This window comes from Selaginella moellendorffii, unplaced genomic scaffold, assembly GCF_000143415.4.
Source record: "Selaginella moellendorffii unplaced genomic scaffold, v1.0 SELMOscaffold_23, whole genome shotgun sequence".
NCBI classification, from domain to species: domain Eukaryota; kingdom Viridiplantae; phylum Streptophyta; class Lycopodiopsida; order Selaginellales; family Selaginellaceae; genus Selaginella; species Selaginella moellendorffii.
The window spans coordinates 1,776,225-1,795,202 of record NW_003314284.1 but is presented as its reverse complement, the minus strand read 5'-3'; the positions used below and the strand labels follow the sequence as shown (position 1 = coordinate 1,795,202).

At 51.0% G+C, this 18,978-nt stretch overlaps 7 protein-coding genes and 1 non-coding gene across 15 annotated transcripts; 5 read left to right on the top strand and 3 right to left on the bottom strand.

Annotated features, from left to right (window-relative positions):
* Nucleotides 1-14: 14 nt before the first annotated feature.
* LOC9657086 (dnaJ protein homolog 2) lies at nucleotides 15-1,803 on the bottom strand. Its single transcript, XM_002973911.2, has 7 exons — nucleotides 1,608-1,803; nucleotides 1,395-1,545; nucleotides 1,197-1,338; nucleotides 1,010-1,143; nucleotides 802-947; nucleotides 538-736; nucleotides 15-476 (listed from the first exon to the last, which is right to left on the bottom strand). Exons 1-7 carry the CDS (start codon nucleotides 1,755-1,757, stop codon nucleotides 154-156), a joined length of 1,245 nt encoding a protein of 414 aa, XP_002973957.1. The 5' UTR covers nucleotides 1,758-1,803; the 3' UTR covers nucleotides 15-153.
* A 113-nt stretch (nucleotides 1,804-1,916) lies between these two features.
* LOC112347631 (putative sugar uptake protein lp_2503) lies at nucleotides 1,917-3,600 on the bottom strand. Its single transcript, XM_024678792.1, has 10 exons — nucleotides 3,331-3,600; nucleotides 3,136-3,278; nucleotides 3,046-3,081; nucleotides 2,891-2,986; nucleotides 2,753-2,832; nucleotides 2,624-2,707; nucleotides 2,527-2,559; nucleotides 2,306-2,465; nucleotides 2,196-2,253; nucleotides 1,917-2,089 (listed from the first exon to the last, which is right to left on the bottom strand). The coding sequence occupies exons 1-10, from the start codon at nucleotides 3,462-3,464 to the stop codon at nucleotides 1,951-1,953; spliced, it is 963 nt and encodes a 320-aa protein (XP_024534560.1). The 5' UTR covers nucleotides 3,465-3,600; the 3' UTR covers nucleotides 1,917-1,950.
* A 65-nt stretch (nucleotides 3,601-3,665) lies between these two features.
* Nucleotides 3,666-7,976, top strand: LOC112347632 (pentatricopeptide repeat-containing protein At5g65560-like). Its single transcript, XM_024678793.1, is given in 3 exon segments — nucleotides 3,666-5,859; nucleotides 5,862-7,862; nucleotides 7,914-7,976. Coding segments are annotated over 3 exon segments (4,227 nt in total). The 5' UTR covers nucleotides 3,666-3,669; the 3' UTR covers nucleotides 7,950-7,976.
* Nucleotides 7,977-8,073: 97 nt separating this feature from the next.
* On the top strand, nucleotides 8,074-8,155 carry TRNAS-AGA. The gene has a single exon. It is a non-coding gene; the product is annotated as a tRNA-Ser (tRNA).
* Nucleotides 8,156-8,879: 724 nt separating this feature from the next.
* On the bottom strand, nucleotides 8,880-10,983 carry LOC112347617 (pentatricopeptide repeat-containing protein At2g35030, mitochondrial-like). The gene is made up of 2 exons (XM_024678730.1): nucleotides 9,415-10,983; nucleotides 8,880-9,317 (listed from the first exon to the last, which is right to left on the bottom strand). The coding sequence occupies exons 1-2, from the start codon at nucleotides 10,981-10,983 to the stop codon at nucleotides 8,880-8,882; spliced, it is 2,007 nt and encodes a 668-aa protein (XP_024534498.1).
* A 925-nt stretch (nucleotides 10,984-11,908) lies between these two features.
* Nucleotides 11,909-13,375, top strand: LOC9657084 (pentatricopeptide repeat-containing protein At2g35030, mitochondrial). The gene has a single exon (XM_002974119.2). It carries the CDS (start codon nucleotides 11,918-11,920, stop codon nucleotides 13,373-13,375), a length of 1,458 nt encoding a protein of 485 aa, XP_002974165.2. The 5' UTR covers nucleotides 11,909-11,917.
* LOC9657083 (tRNA pseudouridine synthase A) lies at nucleotides 13,021-15,209 on the top strand. Of its 5 annotated transcripts, XM_002974118.2 has the most exons (11): nucleotides 13,035-13,562; nucleotides 13,619-13,675; nucleotides 13,726-13,803; nucleotides 13,861-13,914; nucleotides 13,965-14,047; nucleotides 14,107-14,206; nucleotides 14,270-14,332; nucleotides 14,391-14,549; nucleotides 14,612-14,672; nucleotides 14,731-14,834; nucleotides 14,896-15,209. In XM_002974118.2, exons 1-11 carry the CDS (start codon nucleotides 13,389-13,391, stop codon nucleotides 14,938-14,940), a joined length of 978 nt encoding a protein of 325 aa, XP_002974164.2. In that variant the 5' UTR covers nucleotides 13,035-13,388; the 3' UTR covers nucleotides 14,941-15,209. The 5 variants fall into 5 exon arrangements, with proteins under 5 accessions (XP_024534720.1, XP_024534719.1, XP_024534718.1 ...); XM_024678950.1 differs by lacking the exon at nucleotides 14,896-15,209 and having other exon boundaries at nucleotides 13,027-13,562; nucleotides 14,608-14,672; nucleotides 14,731-14,816; XM_024678949.1 differs by lacking the exon at nucleotides 14,270-14,332 and having other exon boundaries at nucleotides 13,034-13,562.
* Nucleotides 15,210-15,211: 2 nt separating this feature from the next.
* LOC9656011 (amino acid permease 3) lies at nucleotides 15,212-17,925 on the top strand. 4 transcript variants are annotated; one of them, XM_024678946.1, is made up of 9 exons: nucleotides 15,298-15,405; nucleotides 15,466-15,565; nucleotides 15,641-16,060; nucleotides 16,124-16,357; nucleotides 16,435-16,528; nucleotides 16,593-16,807; nucleotides 16,891-17,036; nucleotides 17,095-17,322; nucleotides 17,415-17,925. In XM_024678946.1, the coding sequence occupies exons 3-9, from the start codon at nucleotides 15,862-15,864 to the stop codon at nucleotides 17,832-17,834; spliced, it is 1,536 nt and encodes a 511-aa protein (XP_024534714.1). In that variant the 5' UTR covers nucleotides 15,298-15,405; nucleotides 15,466-15,565; nucleotides 15,641-15,861; the 3' UTR covers nucleotides 17,835-17,925. The 4 variants fall into 4 exon arrangements, with proteins under 4 accessions (XP_024534715.1, XP_024534714.1, XP_002974163.2 ...); XM_024678947.1 differs by having other exon boundaries at nucleotides 15,212-15,304; nucleotides 15,466-16,060; XM_002974117.2 differs by having other exon boundaries at nucleotides 15,466-16,060.
* The last annotated feature ends 1,053 nt before the right edge of the window (nucleotides 17,926-18,978 follow it).

Here is an 18,978-nt window from a genome sequence, read left to right as displayed (position 1 = left end):
AACAAATCAAAACACTACAACGGAGTAGACCAAGTTGGTCTCTCAACTTCATTGATCATACTAAATAAAAAATGAAGTATATTCGCAAAATGGTTCTCTACGACATAGAGACTCAAATCTTTTTTATCACGGGGGACCTCGATCATATCCTTCTCACTGCTGAGCGCACTGGACTCTTGGTCCAGCCGGTTCGTCGTCCTCGTCGTACGCTTCCTGTTGCTGCTGCTGCTGCTTCTTCCGCATCTCCTCCTCCAGATTCACGTCGTGGAGCGTAGTCTCCTCGCACTCGTCCAGCTCCATCTCCGTCAGCTGGCTCGACGGCCGCGGCGGCAGCACTGCTTCCAAAGCCTTGCATTGCTCCGGAGTGAGGCTCCCAGACTCGGGGAAGTCGACCGAGAAGTGGATGTACAGGGTTCCCTTCATGAAGGGTCTCTGGTGGTGAGGCATTCCTTCATCGTTGATAGCCTTGAATTGGCCTGAAAGAGAGGAGACATACGTTTAGAGAAGCCTGAGAGCTACACTAAGTGATTTGCATACCTGGTTTGATAATCTCGCCCGGTCTCGACTTGACGAGGAGTTGCCTGCCGTCGAGGTGAGTGATGGTGAACTGGAAACCGCAGAGAGCATCCAGCAAAGAGAGGCTGTGCTCCAGAAAGAGATCGTCGCCCTTCCTCTTGAACTTGGGATGCTCCTTCTGTTGCAAAACGAAGATGATGTCCCCGGTGATTGTGTCCGGCTGCCAAAGCACAGTACATTCGTCATTCAGGGGCCCATCGTCCAAAACATGCTAAGCTAACTTACCGCTTCGTCGGCCTCTCCTTGGAAAGTAATCTTTTGATTGTGAGACATTCCCTTCTCGACAAAAACCTCTAGAAGCTTCTTCTCTTGAAGGACAACCTTGTTGCCCTTGCACTGGGGGCACTTGTCTTTCTCGTTGATGGTCTCTCCTGGAATCGTGTGAACGCGTGAGTAGACTGCACACTGGAAAAAGGAGAAAGGCAAAACGTACCCGAACCCCGGCAATCGTTGCAAACTTTCTGCATCTGTTGAATCATTCCAGGGCCGATTTGATGGACAGATATCTTCATTCCAGTGCCACGGCAACCGGTACACTTTGAAGAATTCCCAGACTTCGAGCCCTTTCTGCATTGAAGAAAAGGAAGTTTAAGAACAAGAACAAACGATGTCGATCATACCCTTTGCAGCTTGGACAAAGTATGTTCCGTGACAATGTAAGCTTCTTTGACGTGCCGTTGTAGAGATCCTCGAGGGAAACCTTTAAGGTATGAACCACATCCTCGCCTCTCCTCTTTCGGCTGCCGCCTCTACTGCCACCGCCTGGAAAATTTCCTTCCTTTTCAATCCAAAACAACCACACCAGACACACAACGTACCACCACTGAAGAGCGACTCGAAGATATCAAAAGGGCTTCCGGCGCTGGGGCCGCCCATGCCCTCCTTGAGACCCTCCTCGCCATACTGATCATAGATTTCCTTCTTCTCGGGATCACTCAACACCTCGTACGCTTGCGAAATCTCCTTGAACTGGGGATCACCGGCAATCCCAGGCATGAGAAAAGAGAAATCCGGCAAACAAAGCACCGTACCTGCTCGGGATCGCCTCCCTTGTCCGGGTGATTCTTGATGGCGGCCTTCCGGTACGCCTTCTTCAAATCCTCCGGCGACACATCCTTGGAGACGCCAAGGATGTCGTAATACTTGGTCTCGTTGCTCCGCCTTGGCCCGCGCCCAAACATAGCTCTAGATCTGTGCTCCTCGACACAAACCCTAGCTCGTCGTTGTTTTAATTTATACTGGAAAAAGGGTTAAAAGCCCCCTTTGAAAGCCTTCGAAGGCCCTAGAAGCTTCACGAACAGCCGTCCGATGCAAAAGGCGATGCATTAACAAAAGAATAATTGGGCTTTAAGAAATTTTTCCTTTATGTTATTTTTACTTGGCCAATGCGAGCAATACAATTCCTATGAGAACCATGGCTCCCGATCCCCAGAAGAGCGAAGCAGCGTTTCCAGAGATCTCTCCAAACAGGAACATACCCCACAAACCAGCGACGAAGATCCCGCATTGCATTCTGCGAAGAAACGAAGATATCAATCGAAAGAAGATCATTTGATCACAACACTCTAGATCCTATCTATCTACAACTAGAAAAAAAAAAAAATCGAAAGAAAACTTACATGGGATAAGCTACTGTGTAGCCGACGTAGAGAATGCTCAGGATGCTAAGCGCGTTTCCTGTGAAAAAATTGAGCCTTCGAGATTCCTGGAGTGAAACAAAACTCCTCACCTATGTTCCAAATAAGGCCCGAGACGAGCCCTGGTCCAGAAGCAACTTTCGGATTGAGCGGCGGCCATGTTCGGCTGGTCGCGGACAAGTATGGAATAACAGTCACTATGGGTGCAAATATGAGAACTCCGATTGCAAACGATGGAAGATAGGTGAGTCCCTGAGAATCAAGTTCTCATTAGTTCCTGGAATACCAAAGAAGGTATCGAATGCTTGCTTACTCTAGCTGCGTGTTTCGCTCTGGTCATCGGAAGCTTGTAAAAGAAAAGCATTTTACGAGTCAAAGGACAAAACTGTGGTGAGAACTTTGACCTTTACCATGACTAGACCTCCCAGAATTCCAGCCAAGACTGCTGCGATGACTCCATGAGTGAAGTTGTCGCTAATCCTGTCCTCACCACTCTTTACAAGAACTTAGAACTCACAGACATGAGCTAGTTGACGTACTGGACGATAGAGTAGCGTGTCTAGTTCGTCTTCTCGACCAGTCGCTACGCGGCCCATATGTCCAGCTGCGGCCAAAGAGCCTGACCAAAAAAGAAAAGCGTGAGCACCGAAGGAAAATATGGAGGACGACGATCTTACAAATTCCTGCTAGAAGAATCAACATGCCTATGATGGCCAAAGCCAAGCTTCGGACATGCCCGTGAGGATCAAAGATCAAGCCAGCGAGGAAAGAAACTGGGACAAAAACAATCCAAACTTGAGCTAAAATCGCGAGGAGTTTTAAGTTTACATACCAACAACAGCGGTTCCACACCAAATGCCAGTGCCAACTGCGAAAATCCAAAAAACATCTCATGAGCTCTCTGGAAACGAGAATGGAAAACCTGAGACGCCGATCAATCGCACAGCTCGGTAGGCATTGGCGGCCGAGACGACGAAGAAGAGCCCACTGAGAAGTCCCAGAGGAGTAAAAACCAGCTTGTGCACGAAGATCAATGCCAGGAAGCTCGTCACCGCGATTCCAATGCTAAAAGCAAACTCCTAGAAAAAGAAAAATTTCGATCGATCGGCTAGCTTACCATGCCCAGAAGTTGAAGATGAGTGGATCAACGCGCGCTCTCCTCACCGCCTCCATCTTGGAGAAGATCGTGAAGGTGCCATTGCAAATGGCGGCAAGGACAGCGAGGAAAACCCCAATTGCGACCGATGCCATGGAGATAGGGCAAGACACAGTGGATCATCGCTTGGATCATCCTCATATCCTTGCCTAGATGCGACGCTGACATGCAGCATGCAAATCGGCAGGAGAGGCGCGTGTCGATCAGACCACACGCGTCGCCGAAATTAACGGGGGGGGGAAGGGCAAAATAAAAACAAATTAGGGTTCTTGAGGGGTTTTGGCATTTAGGTCGCCCCAAATGCCATGGCTGCTCAAGCGATTCTTCCTCGCACCTGGATCCAGGAAGATCGCGCATTACAGCAGCAGAGTTCGCGATCGTGATCCACAGGTGGCGGCGATCCAGGCGCTGCTCGAGAATGTGAAGACGGCGAATGTAGGCACCTCGCTCCAGGATTTCCAGGGTAATGTCACGCAATCCACGGTCTCCGCCGTGCTGCAGCGCTTGAAGGATCCGGGGATCGCCTGGGAGTTCGCTCGCTGGGCTGTCTCCAAGGTAGGGCACTCCAATTCCACCGGCAATGCGCTGCTGGAGGTGTTCTTCGCGGCGCGCAAGCCCTGGGAGGCGCTCAAAATCTACCGAGAGTTCCTGGCCCCGTCTTGCAGGCCCAACCAGGCGATCTACGCCACGCTCATCGTGGAGTTCTGCAAGATCGGCGAGGCCGACCAGGCGCTCGAGCTCTTCCGGGAGATGAGGCAAAACAAGGTGCCGCCGGATCGCCGCCTCTACACCGCGATGCTCCACGGCCTGTGCAGGCAGCGGCAGATCGAGGAGGCCTGGAGTCTCTACCGCGAGATGATCGATCGCAAACTGGTGGACACCCGCGTTTGCACTGCGCTTCTAAATGGGCTGTGCAAAACCGGGCAGCTCGATCGAGCGATGCTGCTGCTGGACGAGATGCCATGCTCGCCGGACATGGTGGCCTTCACGGTGGTGATCAACGGCCTCTGCCGGGAGAAGAGGCTGGACGAGGCCTTCTCGGTGCTCGAGCGAGCTGTAAGAGCCGGGTGTGAGCCCGACTATGTCACGTACAACGTTTTCATCGATGGGCTTTGCAAGGCCGAGAGGGTAGACGATGCCTTCCAGCTCCTCAAGAAGATGGACGAGAAGAAGTGCTTGCCAACGACGGTCACTTACACGGCGCTCGTCGACGGCCTCCTCAAGGCTGGGAGGCTTGACGAGGCGATGGCTATCCTCGAGCAGATGGTCGAGAAGGGGAACTCGCCGACGCTCAAAACTTACACCGTCGTGATCGATGGCCTCTCGAAAGCTGGCAGGGTGGAAGAGGCCCGGAGGATCTTCGTGGACATGCTGGGCAATGGCTGCCGTCCGGATGCTTTCGTCTACACGGCTCTCATCAGTGGTCTCGCCAAGATCGGCAAGCTCGACGAGGCCTTGGTTTATCTAAACCAGATGGTTGAGAACGGCTGCGTTGCCGGTCCTGCTACTTCCACTGGCGTCATTGACAGACTTTGCAAGTCTGGAAGGGTGGCGGATGCTTGCGGTGTTTTGCACAAGCTGGTCGAGTATGGATCTTCCGTGGACGAGGTTACGTATAATGCGGTCATTGCCGGGCTTTGCAAGTCGGGGATGGTAGACAAGGGCCACTGGTACTACCGTCAGATGTTTGCCAAAGGTATCGTTCCCACCGTAGTGACTTACAGCATTCTCATTGACGGGTTTTGCAAGGCGGACAGGATCATCGAGGCTCGGCATTTGTTTGACATGATGGTTCAACAAGGACACGTTCCCGACGATCTCGCCTACGGTGCTCTTATAGAAGGCCTGTGCAAATCTGGGAAGCCGGAGGAGGCCTACGCTTTGTATAAGGAAGCCAATGCTCGGAAGCACCACGCCACGGCTGTTCCAGACGTGGTGACTTACACAAGCCTCATCGATGGTCTCTGCAAGGCAGGCAGGATACTCGAGGCTAGACAGGTTTTCGACGACGTGAAAGACGCAGAGGACTTGGTCGCTTACAACTGCTTGCTCGATGGGATCTTCAAAGGCGGAGAACCGGACGAGGCTTGCCAGTTCTTCGAAGAGATGCTAGAGGCAGGGATGGAAGCTGATTGTTTTACTTACAACATCGTCGTGGACGGGCTGTGCAAGGCCGGGAGGCTGGAAGAAGCTGTGAAGTTCTTTCAAGCTATGGATGACCGGGGTGTGGCTCGGGACGTGTGCTCTTACAACGCTCTCATCGACGGGTACTGCAAGGGTCACAACTTGGCGGCAGCGTTTGAGCTCCTCAAGAGCATGGTGGACGCTGGCATTTCTCCCAACATCATCACTTACAACACACTGATTGGAAGTCTCTTCAGGGCCAAGAGGGTGACCGAGGCATTTGGGCTGTTCGAGGAGATGTCGTGCAGAGGGATAGCGCCCGACGCATTCACGTATCAGGCTTTGAATCACTCCTTGCCAAAGCACTGAAGCGCGCCTTGGGGGTTTATGGTTTAGGGGTTTCCGAAGAGGGTCATGGCATGAGCTTTGCGCTATGGTCAAGAGCAAGGATCATCAGGTTCCCGAACTTTCTCTTTCAGGCTAGGCGGTGGCCTTACTCCATTTCGGCTGCCAGTGAAGTGTATCATCAGTGTAACACGGAAAGAAGTCATGGAGGCGAACCCATTGCAGAGAAGTCTCAGGTGGTTTGTGAGGAGAATGGACAGGAGCTTACAGACAGAGACAGTGCTAGAAGAGGCAGCGGAGAAGACAGGAAACGAAGCAGCAAGCAGAAGTTTGGTTACAAAGAAAGCATTGATGCTCTCCTCAAAACTTTACTTGATCTCGAGGCTCAAGGTCGGTTTTTGGAGGTTGGAGGTGCACTGAGTGACTACAGAGGTGAACTCACATCCCGGATCGTGGCCCAAGTTTTGAAGCGGCTGAGAGACTACCGAGTAGCCTGGATGTTTTTCAAATGGGCCGGTGAGCGGAGCAAGAGCTGCCACTCAAGGTTTTCGTCTGCTGGGCTTCTCCACATTTTTGTCAAGGCTGGAAAGCACCGCGAGGCGTACAGGCTGCTCAAAGAGGTGTTAGTAACCATCTGCGAACCGGATGTAGTGATGTACAGAACCGTGCTTGCCGGATGCTGCGTCGCAGGGGAAGTCAAGGTGGCTCGCGAGATTGTCGAAGATATGAAGGCCAGAGGTGTGGAACCCGACGTAGTGATCCACAACCTTGTCATCCGGCAACTCTGCGCTTCCGGAAATCTCGAAGACGCGTTAGCTTATTTCGACGAACTGGACGACTCGCTGGATCTCACTCACTTTACCTTCAATCCGCTGGTTGCCGCTCTTTGCAAAGCAGAGAGGACGGAAGAAGCCATCGCTTTCGTCAAGAAGATGTCCGAGAGACGCTGTTTCCCAACTTTGTTCACGTATACTTCGCTCGTGGACGGGTTTCTCAAGCTAGGCAGGCTGGACGAAGCGCTCTTGCAGCTCAAGGAAGCTGTGGAGAGGGGCTTCATCCCCGATGCTGTCACGTACACCTCGATCATCGACGGGCTTTGCAAGCTGGGGAGAGTCGAGGAAGGCTGCGAAAGGTTTCACGAGATGAGAAACCGGGGCTACGAGCCCGACGCCGTCACGTATGCTGCTCTCATAGACGGGTTCATGAAGGCAAAGATGATCCCGAAGGCCCATCGAGTATACAGGCAAATGCTGCAGAGTGGCACCGTCGTGAGTACCGTGACGTACAACATCATTCTCGACGGCCTTTGCAAAGCCGGGAGAGTGGCCGAGGCGTACGCGACGTTCCTAGCGATGGAAGAGAGGGGCTGCGTTGCGACGGTGGTGACTTACAGCGCTCTCATGGACGGCTTCTGCAGCGAAGGTAACGTGTCCGCCGCCGTGGAGCTCTTCCGCCGGATGCTGGACCGAGGCTGCGAGCCAAACCTCGTCTCGTACAACATCATCATCCGCGGCCTCTGCCGAGCAGGAAAGCTGGCAAAAGCGTATTTTTACTTCGAGAAGCTGCTCCAGAGGAGGCTCTGCCCCGACGTCTACACCTTCAACTCTTTCCTCCATGGACTGTGCCAGCGCCTCGACACTGTGGGCGACGGGGTGGAGCTCTTTGAGAGCATGGTGTCGCAGGGAACGAGTCCCAATCTCCACTCGTACAGCATTCTCATGGACGGGATCTGCAGAGCCGGAGGGCTGGAAGTCACCCTCGAGATTTTTCATGAGATGGTCTCCAGAGGCGTCGCTCCGGACGTGGTGGTGTTCAACACGCTGATCCGGTGGCTGTGCATCGCGGGGAGAGTGGACGAGGCCTTGGAAGTTTTCCGGGAGCTGGAGAGGCGAAGCGCTCCAGATGCTTGGAGTTACTGGAGCCTCCTCGACGCTCTGTCTAGGTGCGAGCGAATGGAGGAAGCTCGGTTGCTCTCCTTTCACATGAAGCTCCAAGGCTGCGCTCCTCGCCACTACGATTTGACGGTAAGGTTTTTGTAAGATTTCTCGACAGTGCTGATCGGTTTTTCCTTGCAGCAATCGCGATTTTGTAGTTCTCTCTTTAAGAACTGAAGTAAAGTTGGCATCATCGATGGTAAAGTCTTTTTTCCATTTGCAAGAAAGCTTGTTTGCTTTGGTGGAGTAACATAAGAAAAGGCTAGTTTGTAGGGACGTGCTGCCATTCTTTACCAAGAAGGTGGACGTGCCGGAGTGGTTATCGGGCATGACTAGAAATCATGTGGGCTTTGCCCGCGCAGGTTCGAATCCTGCCGTCCACGTCTTTTCGGTTTCGTCTCTCCTTTTTGGCTCCTTTCTCTTTTGGACTTCCTCTCATATTCTTTTCTCTTTCGTTTTGGGAGCTACAGAGTCTTGAATTCCAGGAGAAGCTGCGACAATTATCAATGGCAGGACCACATACAATGTCGGTGGAGTGAGAGAGAAGAGGAGAAATTCGGGCATGGATTCTAAAGCGAGTCTCCTCTGCAAGGTACTTTGACACTTCCTTTGAAGAATTCCCAAATCGATTCTCTTCTGTACTTTCTTCTCTTCATTCATTCGTTTCTTCGCAGGACATTGGCGACAGATTGGTCACACTACAGCTGCATCGCTCTTTGCTGGAAAAGGACGTGAGTAAATCAGAGTCTATGCTCTGCGAGGAGATTTTTCCTCTCTTTTTTTCCTCTTCCGCTGATCTCAAGCTCGGCATTTATACTCTCTGGCTGCGCAGGTCCAGAGACTGAAGACAAAGTTGAAGTATGAAACTGACCTCCGCAAGGCACTGGAAACCGGGCTGGGATTTGGAGACGAGGACTCAAATCTAGACGACGTTGAGCACAATCTTCCTGCCGAGGTTCGCGTCCTCTTCTTTTTCATGGTTTTTCGTTTTCTTGAATCGTTAGATCGCAAGCATCTTTCCTCCATGCATTGTGCCTGACTGAAGTTTACTTTCCTTTGTTTCACTCGTATCAATGCTTGCAGGTGCGCGAGCTTCTGTCAGACGTTTCATCGGTGGAATCTGTCGTCTCCAATCTGGAAGACAAGGTGGTGCTTCTCCGGCACGAGATTGGAAGCGCTCGAGCTGACCGGACAAGGATCATTGTCGACTCCGGCGAAACGTCCCTCGAGAGCCTCCAAGCCAGAGTCCAGGAACTCAAGATCAAAGTCCACGACATCGAGGTCGTGAGCTCCGACGTCCTGGCCCAGGATCGCCACCGCCGGATCAAGACCGAGCAAACGTTTCTGGGATTGCCCCTCGGCAGCAGTAGCAGCAACGGCAAGAGGAAGCTGCTCCAGAAGAAAACCGCGCAGGCTGCTCGTCCCAGGAGGAACTCTCTCGACGATGCCGATATCGGGAAGAGCAAGCAGCAGAGAGCCAATGCACCTCCTCTCTTCGGTGGGAAGCTCTACTCGTCGGTGGACGTTCCAAGCGCTTCCTCGCTCCTGGGACGACTCAGATCCAAGAAAAAACCTCCTCAGTGAACCAGCCCGGTGCCAGTTGATCGATCACTGACGCCCCCGACGACGATCTCTCGTGAACTTTGGCCGCCGCTGCCAGTGATCCCGCCGCCAATTCGTCCGGGAAGAACGGCATCACGTCCAGGAGCTCTTTGGCGTCGTGCACACGTCCGGCACGTCCGAGAGCGTCGACCATGCAGCAGTAGTGCTCCAGCGACGGCCTTCCAAGGCCGAAGTCCGCCACCATCGAATGGAAGCAGCTCCTGGCGTGGAAAACTCCTCCAAGGTGGCTAAACGCTGCCAGAATGCTCGCCATGGTCATGGGGTCGGGGTTGGATCCCTCGACGCTCATCCGCGTGAAGAGATCGATCGCGGTGCCAAAATGCCCCCTCTTGGTAACTGCTGCTAGTGTAGAGTTCCACGATGTTCTGTCTCTAGCAGGCATTTTTTCGAAACATTTTAGAGCTCCATCGTAATGGCCGATCTTTCCAAGGCTTTCAAGGACAACGTTGTGAGTTACAATGGATTTTTCCGGAATCATGGTAAGCAGCTCCAGTGCACGAGACAAATCACCACTTTGGGCATTTGCTGCCACGGTGAGATTCCACATTACGAGGTTGTGAAATGGAGCAGCATCGAAGACTTCTACTGCTCTGGAAAATTCGTTAGTTTTTATATGTGAAGCCATCAAATTCGCGTACGAGGATGCGTTGAGCTCTGGAATCTCGGAGATATCCAGCAGCCGGGCTCCAATCATCGCGTTCCATGACGCCAGATTCCATTCGGGCATGGAATGAAAGACGCTCAGCGCGAGATCGAGATATCCGTGCTGGCACAGGCCAGCAACAACGCAGTTAAAGGGCACGATGCTTCGCTGAGGCATCAGGTCCAGCAAAAGCAGTGCCTGACCAAGATCCCCAACTTTGGCATTTGCTGCAACTAGAGCTGTCCAGGTTACAAGGCTTAGCTCCGGCATGGAATCAAACACATTCTTTACTTTAGATATATTAAAACCTACTGAAAACGCTTGCAACATTGTCGTCCAAGAAATTACGTCCCTGACCGGCATTGCATCGAAGAGTTCTTTCGCTCTCTCCTGATTCCTAGAAGCAGCATTTCCTGCAAGCATGGTGTTCCAGGCAACAAGATTCCTCTCCGGCATTCGATCAAACAGCACCTCGGCGCACTCCAGCTGCCCGTTCCGAGCGTAGGCCTGGATCATCGCACTCCACGCTACAACATCTGCATCTTGGATATCCGAAAACATCGCCTCGGCCTCGCGCAAGAAGCCCATCTCCGCATAAAGCCCCATCATCGCCGTCCACACCACCGAGTCCCACGCGGGCATCCGGTCGAAGACCCGCTTGGCCTCGTGGAGGAGGCCGTGGCGCGCGTAGCACTGGAAGAGCGCGCTCCACGAGAAGATGTTCGGACGGGCGATGGACTCGAAGGCCAGGCGCGCGTCGCAAAGGCCGCCGCAAGCTCCGTACATCTGCACGACCAGGTTGGCCAGGTATGTGTTGCCGCGGGTGTGGGCGCCGTGCGAGATCTCCCTGTGGAGCTGCCTCGCTTGCTCCAAATCTTTCGTGGAGCGCACGAGCGACGCGAGACGATCTTGTTCGTGCTTGACCCCAAGAGATTGCAAATCCATCGCTCGCCCATCACAACCAAAAGAACAAGAGATCTGATATCATCAAGATATGAACAGAAGATCTATCATATTTGAGAACAAGACTTTGAACAAGAGATCTTTCACATTTGTGCGAGAAGACGATTCGATTGGAATAAACCATCAAGATATGAACAGAAGATCTATCATATTTGAGAACAAGACTTTGGACAAGAGATCTATCACACTTCTGCGAGAAAACGATTCGATTGGAAAACAACTAAGTACAAAATTTGGAGATGGTTTGCGCGGGCAATTAGCATTGTCCCGGCGGGATCAAGGGCACCAGCAAATCACCCACGAAAGTACACCTCCGCTGCTGCCCCTCGAGCAGCGTCGCGCCGATCTTGGCGAGCTTGTCCGCCACCTCGTTGCCCAAAACCTTGTCGTGCCCTTTCACCTTGCAGAAGTGGACGTTGCAAGGCAGCATGCCCGCGAACATGACAATGCTCTCCATGGTGCTCACGTCCGAGTGCCTGGACAGGTACGTCGAGTTCTCCATGTACATCTCCAGCAGCGTCAGCGAATCGTAGCTGTCCGTGTACACAAACACCTCGCGGTGGCATACCCCGCCACCTTTCTCCTGCAGCATGATCGCCATCTGCAGCGACTCGAGCAGCCCTAACAGCTCAAAGGTGATGGCGGAGCAGCGCCTTAGGTCCTGCTGGGGTCGCCGCCCGTGTGCCTGGTACACACCTTGGCTCGGGATGTAAACGCCATAGCCACCGTGCTGCTGATTCCCGGGCCCGTCATACTTGTAAGATCCATCGGAGAAAATGGCCAGGCCGCCGTTGCGCATGATCATGGCATCGCTGTGATCGTTCTTGTGGATCAGGAGTGCCATCGTGAAACCCTAGACTCAATCGCAACGTTCCAACTTATATAGGATCTCGAAAAGGAAAAAGGATCCATATAGATGCCTAATTTTGATTCCTTGGTATCTCGCCTGAGATCCTGCAAGAGCCTGGTGGAAGCCGCGGAGATCCACTCGGGGATCGCGCCGGAGAGGGCGAGCTTGTACGTCGCCAACTTGGTGGTGGAGATGTATGGACGCTGCGGCTGCGTGGAGGCCGCCCGGGCGGTGTTTGAGTCCATGCAGGGCAAGCGCAACCCCTTCTCGTGGAATCTCATGATCCAGGCGTACGCCCGCAATGGGCATGTTGACGAGGCCAGGGCACTCTTCGACGCAATGCCGGATGGCGAGCGGGATGTTGTCGCCTGGAACACGGTGATCGCCCTCTACGCACGGAGCGATCTTCCGCTCAATGCCAAGTTGCTGTTCGATCGGATGGAGTTTCGTGATCTTGTCTCGTGGACTTCTGTCGTGGTGGCGTTTGCCAGAACTGGGGATCTAGAGCAGGCGAGGGCTTTGTTCGACGTCATGCCTGAGTGGAATCAAGTGTCGTGGACGGCATTGATCTTGGCTTACGGACAAGCAGGAAAAATGCAGCTGGCCAAAGATCTGTATGATTCCATGCCGTGGCAAGACTCCGTGACTTGGACGACAATGCTTCAAGTTTATGCCCAATCTGGGCATCTGGAGGAAGCTCGGCTTATGTTTGAGGCGCATCCAAATCGGACTGTCGTGTCGTGGACGGTTTTACTGGCGTCGTATGCGCAGGCCTTGTGGATCGACGAGGCCGCAGAATTGTTTCGTAAAATGCCGCACAAGGACGTGGTTGCATGGAACGTTTTCATTGCCGGACTTACCCACAATGGGGATTTTCTGGCAGCGAAACGCGCCTTCGATCAAATGCCGCGAAGAAGTGTCGTTTCGTGGAATCTGATCGTATCCTTGTACGCGAGGGAGCTGCTGATCGAAGAGGCGAGGTTTCTCTTTGAATCTATGCCCGAGAAGACGGAGGTTTCATGGGGCACGATCATCGCGGCATATGCCCGGAATGGGCATATACGCCAGGCGAGGCGCCTCTTCGATGCGATGCCACGCCCGGATCTCGAGTCGTGGAACGCGGTTCTTGCGGCCTCGGCGCGCTCCGGCGAGTCCCTCGCGCTGCTGCGGCTGATGTGCGTCGAGGGCATCGCCCCCAACGCGATCTCGCTGCTGGGCGTGATGAACTCGTGCAGCCATCTGGGCCTCGTGGACGAGGGCGTGAGGATCTTCGCGTCGTTGCAATGGGACCTCGCGATCGCGCCGATGAAGGAGCACTACTGCTGCGTGATCGATCTTCTCGGGAGGTCCGGGGATGTGGAGGCCGCGGGGGAGCTGAGCGGTGCCATGCCCAGCGGTGGCGACGTGGTGGCGTGGATCACGGTGCTGGCTTCGCGCAGCGTCCAGCGCGGTGACCACGAGAGGATCGAATGCGCCGCGCTCATGGAACGAGCAAGGAGTTTAAATGGTTTAAGCAGGAAGTAGGGTGTTTTATAGCATGACAAAGAGAGGTTTTAGCGAGGAAGAAGAGGAAGAACGTCTCAAGCTCCCCAAGCTGGCTATGGATGTTCCGGGCATCCAGCGCTACTTGGTGGGCATTGAGTACATTGGCACTCGCTTCTCCGGATGGCAAAGGCAAGAAGGAGTCCGCACGGTGCAGGGAACGCTCGAGGTAAGAAGACATGAAAGCGAAAACAAAATGAAGCTTTGTCTATGCTGTGGTGCCAGGATGCGTTTTCTAGCTTCATGGGTCAATCGGTGTCGACCACTGGTTCCAGCAGAACTGTAAGTCGTTTGCTTCTTTTCTTTTTCGCTTTCTCATATTGGTGTTCCAGGATGCTGGAGTTCATGCTCTTCGGAATGTCTTCCATGTTGATCTTGCTCGAACCAGCAAAAGAAAGCCTGGTGAATTGGTGAGTTGCGTTTCTCTCCATCTTTGGAGATTGTAGTTTACTCTCGCTTGTTTGCAGCTGGCTCCTCATCCTCCCGACGTGATTGTTCGGGCCGTGAACCATTTCTTACAGGTTTTTCTCTTTTGGATTGGCTTGCTTATTCTATTCAAGCTCGATGGCAGAGGGAGTCAGCTGATGTTCAGGTGGTGGATGCTAGATTTGTGCCTCCGGACTTTCACGCTCGATTCCGCGCGAAAGAACGCACGTAAGTTGTATCATCGTACATATACTAGAACGCTTTCGGTAGCCGCATCGATTTTGCAGGTACTACTATCGGATCCTCGCCGGAAGCTGTCGGGCTTCTCTGTTCGAAAGAGACCGTGCCTGGCATGTCGAGGAACCTTTGAACCTCATAGCAATGCAGGTGAAAGCATTGCTTCTATGCTTTTCTTTGACCTTTTTTCTACTTATATGTGGCTTGTTCTAGAGTGCCTGTCAAGTTCTTTTGGGAACGCACGATTTTAGTTCCTTCAGAGCGTCTGGTTGCCAAGTATTCGATCCATAGTTTTTCATTTCCTTTTACTGTCTCACTCAAAATTGTTGCACAGGCAGCGTCTCCGGTCAAAACTTTGGAGGAGCTCTCAATCCGCGAGACGGTCAGCTGGCCGCATCTTCTAACTGGATGCTCCTCAAACGCTCAAAGCTCCAATCCAGATCTGAAGTCATACGTGGTGACAGCTCGAGCACAGTCGTTTCTATACCACCAGGTATAGAAACTTACACTGTATTTTACGTATTTCTGCATTACTAACGCCGAGAGGAAAGAAAGGTGCGATTGATGGTAGGCACTCTCAAAGGTGTTGGAGCTGGAAAACGCACCGCTGAGGATGGTGAGTGGAACTTCCAGAGATCTTAGATGCTAACAATGGCCGACGGCCGTGATTGCAGTTCGTAAGATTCTGGAAGGACGTTCAATCTCGCTTGCACTTCCTATGGCTCCAGCGTCGGGCCTCTTCCTTGCCGATGTGAAGTATGACATGGAGGACACGGCGGTAAGCGGTCCAGTATTCTTGTTTATAATGTGACTGGGGGGGCTGCATTTGCATCTTTCAGGGTCTGAGGACTCTCAGCGGCTGCGGTTCTCCCACAGTTTCATGATGAGATTCTCGTTCGAGACGAAGTGGGAAGGCATGAGTTGTAGCATCCATCCGCCATTTTGCGAACCTTTGCACCATGAGTTCATCATCTTTCAAATCGAGCTTTTTAGAAAAGAAAGCGTATTGACTGAGCTGGTGTTACTGGTGAGCGTGGGAATCTGCGGCCGTAATGGACGAGAGGAGTACAGAGAAGCAAGAAAACAAAACAAAACGGGAGCGGCCCATGTCCGCAAAGAAACAGATAGTTTGGAAGCACAGGGATTACATGGATCACATGGCTCCGGGGAAATTATTGGAGAAGCATACAAACACCTTCTATCCAGCTCCATTGAACTTTGACAGCATCACAAGAAAACAAACCCGAGGTACTACTTTCGCAAGTTCGCCCTCCACCCATAATCCTTAGAGAAGACTCGAGAAAGGATCTTACTCGTGACGAGCTTACCGGTCACAAGTGATCAGCCGGGTACTTTGTTTTTCTTTTGCCTTCTCCTCATCTTGTCCTTTTTCTTTTTTCTCTCCGAAGATCGAACTACGCAAAGCTGAGGTGCGAGATTCCGATGCGGTTCAATCACTTGGCTTGCATTATCACTGGCAAAGGCCGCGGAACAATCTTTTAAAGAGAGGTAGGCGGCGTCCTCTATTTGGTTTTCTCTCAACTTTGCGTGCGCTGGTGGTGGTAACACCTTGGACCAACACAGTGCAAACAATCACCAAGGCTTGGTTTTTGTGGAAGAATGTGCGCTCGTGGCGGTGAAAATTCTTCATGTGAGCGATATTTCAATGCCACTCTTCTCCCTTCTATTGGAGTCGCGAGGCCTGCATGACTTTCCGGCACGTATAAATATGTGGCCTCCAACACACTGGAGCTTGTGCTCCAGGCATTTTCCTTCTCTCTGTCCCTCCATCACCACGTCTGGATATGTTTGCTGATTTTTCTTGCTCCACTGACAAAGATCACACCTTTGGAAGTTCGTTCTTCTGTTTTTCCAGAGGCATGAAAGAAGCCGATGAGTCTGCTCTCGAAAATGGCAATGCCAAGCATATGGACGACGCGATCCCGGCAGTCTTGCTCCGGACAAGCAGCAGAGATGACGACGATGATCAATGGAAAAGAACTGGTTAGCTTTGTTCCATAGCTTCTAAAACTTTTGATTTCTTTTTCGTGTTTCGTTGCCCCTCAGGAACTGTGTGGACTGCCTCGGCTCATGTGATCACAGCAGTGATCGGCTCTGGAGTTTTGTCACTGGCGTGGAGCATGGCTCAGCTTGGCTGGGCAGTCGGACCCCCCGTCCTGCTCGCATTCGCATTTGTCACGTATTACACCTCCATCCTCCTCGCGGATTGCTATCGCAGCCCCGATCCAGTCACAGGGAAGCGGAATCACACGTACCAAGATGCGGTGGCAGTCACTCTAGGTGAATCTCTCTTTTTTCCTTTACGTTATTGCTAGAGCACTCGAGTTCTTCAACTGAGCGTGATTTATCTTGTCCAGGGGGTGCAAAGGTTTGGATTTGCGGCATTGTCCAGTACACCAACTTGGTTGGAACAGCAATCGGCTACACAATCACTGCGTCGATTAGCATGGTGTAAGTTCTTGTCGAAAGCTAAAAACTATGATTTCTAAGTTCTTTTGGTTCTCTGTTCTTGCAGGGCGATAAGTCGATCAGATTGCTTCCATCGCCAAGGACACGATGGTCCGTGCTTCGCCTCGGATTACCCGTACATGGTGGTGTTTGGAGCGGTGCAGATTTTGCTGTCACAAATCCCGGATTTTGATCGAATATGGTGGCTGTCCATTGCCGCAGCTATCATGTCCTTCGCCTACTCCTTCATTGGGCTTGGCCTCGGGATGGCGCGAACTTTCGGTAACCAATACATACATGTGTAAAGGCTTTCTCGCTCTCTTTTCCAGCTTATGTGCTCACGCGAGAGAGGTGTTTTTTTGCAGAGCCGGGGCACTCATACGGAACAGCCACCGGAGTCCGCATTGGAATGGGAGGACTTTCGCAAACGCGAAAGATCTGGCAAGTCTTCCAGTCGCTGGGAAATGTCGCGTTTGCGTACTCTTTTTCCATGATCCTCATCGAAATACAGGTAGAAAGTCACGCTTTTTACTGAAAAAGAATTACTTTTTTTTTCCTTGTGTGTGTAGGATACATTAAAATCTCCACCAGCTGAGAACAAGACCATGAAGAAGGCGACGCTGGTGGGAGTCGTCACCACCACCGCGTTTTACATGTCGGTGGGGTGCTTTGGCTACGCGGCCTTTGGAAACAATGCTCCTGGAAATCTTCTCACGGGCTTTGGCTTCTACGAGCCCTTCTGGCTCATCGATTTCGCAAACGCTTGCATCGTCATCCACCTTGTAGGAGCGTACCAAGTCGGTAAATCAAAACCCATCTTTGATCATCCATCTTCTCAAAAAATTTCCATCTTGTCGTTCTTATCTGTCGTGTCTCTTTCACTTCACAGGTCTATTGCCAGCCAGTGTTCGCCTATGTCGAAGGCCATGCGCGATCACGGTGGCCAAAGAACAAGTTTGTCAGCCACTACTTTAGGATCCCGATCCCTCTCCTGGGCTGTTACAAATTCACGCTGCTCACGCTTGTCTGGAGGAGCGCTTTTGTGGTGGTCACCACCATCGTGTCGATGCTGCTCCCCTTCTTCAACGACGTCCTGGGCCTCCTTGGCGCGATCTCGTTTTGGCCGCTCACCGTCTACTTCCCAATCGAGATGTATATTAAGCAGAGAAGCATCGTGAGGTGGTCGCCAAAGTGGATCGGTCTTAAGGCCCTTGATTTGGGCTGCTTGCTCGTGTCCATGGCCGCGACGCTGGGATCCATGGAAGGCATTGCGCTATCCCTCAAAGAATACTCCCCCTTCAAGTCATAGAACGGATTGAATTTTAAAATGTACTTCAAAGTAGTGATCGATACTCCATATTCATTAATATTAACTACAAGGTTGACTAGTCACTTTTAAAGGGTATTGCTTGGAGATTGGCAGTTTTTATTTAAATAATTAACATTAAAAATTAATAAGAGAGTCCATCTTTTATATATATAAAACTTTATACTCAACTATTCAGAAATTATAATTGGGCTAATTTCATACTATTTAAAGAAATTTTAATTATATTTAATGGTTCTCTACTCACATCAGCTCCCAATATGAAATGTTAATTTTTCAAATATAATTTTAAATTCAATGTTAGATATTTTATTGATTTTATTGAACATATGTAAATTTGAATATTGATAAATTTCAAAAGAGTAATATTTCATCAGACTTAAACTAATTTTAGATGTAAAAGGCAAAATGTTCATATTCAATATGATGAATTAATATCGTGTTAAAACAAATTAGCATTAGCAAACAAACAGTAGGTACTGATATTAAACTATTGAAAATAATATTGAAAATAATTTAAATTAGATAAAAATAGCTGAAATATTTTAGAAAATGCAAAAATGTTTTTCTCTTCATTAATCAATATTCTTTAACAAACAATATTAATATTGAAATCAATAATAAGTTCGGCATATAGAATATAATTGCAATAAACTAACTAAACAATAAAATGTGTTTGAAGGCGCAGAGCATCGATATTCTCTGGGTCCTCGGACATGGACGGCTCTAGCCTGAATTTCTTTGCTTCATAATGGAAGAGTACCGGCCAAAAGGCATCCTCTTCGAGCGGTGCCCGATTTTCTCGAATCCACTGGATGGATTCTCTCATCACATTAAAACTTGTTCCCTTTGTACTTATGCTTATATTAAATAAGAGTTAAACCATTTGAGTAATTAATTTGTCATCTAAGTAAAATTCTGGTCCAGTAGAGGAGCGTCTTTGTGGTGTTTACCACCATTGTATGAGCTGCTCCCTTTCTTCAATAATGTTCATGGTTTATGCAAAACATTTCTTACTTTACTCTGATCCAGATGTGTATCAAGCACCCAAGTGGATCAGTCTCAAAACTCTTGATCTGAACTGCTTGCTTGTGTTTGTGGGCATATATCGCGCAGTCCCTTGAAC